General features: G+C 56.6%; 1 protein-coding gene across 1 annotated transcript; it reads right to left on the bottom strand.

Annotated features, from left to right (window-relative positions):
* Positions 1 to 502: 502 nt before the first annotated feature.
* On the bottom strand, positions 503 to 1,327 carry LOC109916571 (protein FAM117B-like). Its single transcript, XM_048593048.1, has one exon. The coding sequence runs from the start codon at positions 1,082 to 1,084 to the stop codon at positions 503 to 505; it is 582 nt and encodes a 193-aa protein (XP_048449005.1). The 5' UTR covers positions 1,085 to 1,327.
* Positions 1,328 to 1,557: the final 230 nt, after the last annotated feature.

Below are 1,557 nucleotides of genomic sequence, written 5' to 3'. Positions count from 1 at the left end.
CACCAGCAACAAAGCTTGTGTCTGGGGAGAAACAACTTTACAACTCAAGGAACTGCAGTCTGTGTTTTATTAGCTGACCTCACCCAGGGGCAGCTATCACATTTAGTCCCAGTGCCCAAACCATCTGACGTGGGGGAGGGGAAGTGAATACAGAGAAGGAGAAAGTTGGCTGAAGTGTTGACCAAGGTCGAAAAAGGGAGAATTGGATCATTTTTGGCTGTGGTACCCTTCATAGATCAGCCTGCTTGACACTCAGCTCTCACAAACAATAGCTTGGGCAACCACAGTCAAAGTGGTGATGCCCTCATGAGGCGAAAATTAACTGGAAGGAAATATAGTGAATTGGAAACAACTCAGCATATTCAATTTTAAAGTCTGCATCACCTCATCCAAAAGGTTTCACACAATCTTCAATCAAAAAAATTACAAACTTCAACCAGCACATTCCTTCGAAAGATGATCAAAAACTTGTTAAACAGCAATCCCACACCCACTCTCTCATTCAAGTGTTAGGAGCAGGTGGAGGTGTACCTTTGCAAATGGGAGAGTTGGGGCTCTTCCGTTCTGGGGAGCCCTTACGTTCTGGAGATTTCCTGTGTCTGACCCGTGAAGAATCTGCCCCCGAGGCCCAAAGACGAGTGGGCGAGGAGCAAGGAGATGATGAGGTGGTGGTGGTGGTGGTGGTGGCGGCGGCGGCCGCCTGGTGCAGTTGCTGTTGCGTCCTGGTGGGGCTGCTCCGCGAGGTGGCCGTGGCCGCCTGCTGTTGCGTCCTGGTGGGGCTGCTCCGCGAGGTGACTGTGGCCGCCTGCTGCGTCCTGGTGGGGCTGCTCCGCGAGGGGGCCGTCTGCTGCTGCCTCCCCACTCCACCAGCACAACACCTCGTCGGGCTGCCCTGTTTCAACTGAAACGGCACGGTGGCCCTCATGGGCTGAGGCCGGCCAACACCGCTACCACTACCGCTAGTATTATTACTACTATTGTTAGCACCACCATTACTACTCCCTCCTCCCCCACTACTACCACTATTACTACTACCGCTCATTGAGCTGGTTGGTGAGCCGTTCCGACGGACTCGCTGAGCCATCTTCCTCGAGGAAGAACAAAAATCCACACGCGCGCCCAGCAGCTTTGTTTATTGGTTGTGAACGCCAACGCGGGTGGAGGTTGGTGAAGCGAAAACGTCTTCGTTCAATGCGTTTTCCTTCTTTCTTTCTTTCTTCCTTCCCTGCACCTTCACCTTCCCTCTCTCACCCGTTCCCCTACCCTCCCCTCAGCCACGACCTGTCTGGCCGTTCGCGCCCGCGCGCTCACACACTCTCGGGGCCGTGCAGACACCGCCCCCCGCGCGCCTTCACCCCACCCCTCTTTCTACGCGTGCTCGCCCCACCCTACCCTTCCTGCTTGTGCTGGTCCCACCCGCACAAACCGCGCGCGGTCTCCAAGCCCCCTTCCGCGCGTGCTCGCCTCGCCCCCTTCCGCGAGCAATCGCACCACGCCCCCCTCCCCGTCGAACGTGAGCTTCGGCCCGCCCCTCCTGCGCGAACTGCACGCGCAGCT

The sequence above is a fragment of the Rhincodon typus genome, unplaced genomic scaffold (genome assembly GCF_021869965.1).
Source record: "Rhincodon typus isolate 14 unplaced genomic scaffold, sRhiTyp1.1 hic_rhity00002261, whole genome shotgun sequence".
NCBI classification, from domain to species: Eukaryota; Metazoa; Chordata; class Chondrichthyes; order Orectolobiformes; family Rhincodontidae; genus Rhincodon; species Rhincodon typus.
The sequence above is the reverse complement of the archived record's forward strand: the minus strand, read 5'-3'. Positions and strand labels throughout refer to the sequence as shown.

What these genes read in the sequence shown, in the direction of transcription:
- LOC109916571 (XM_048593048.1), bottom strand. Translation starts at nt 1,084, where the DNA reads ATGGCTCAGCGAGTCCGTCGGAACGGCTCACCAACCAGCTCAATGAGC.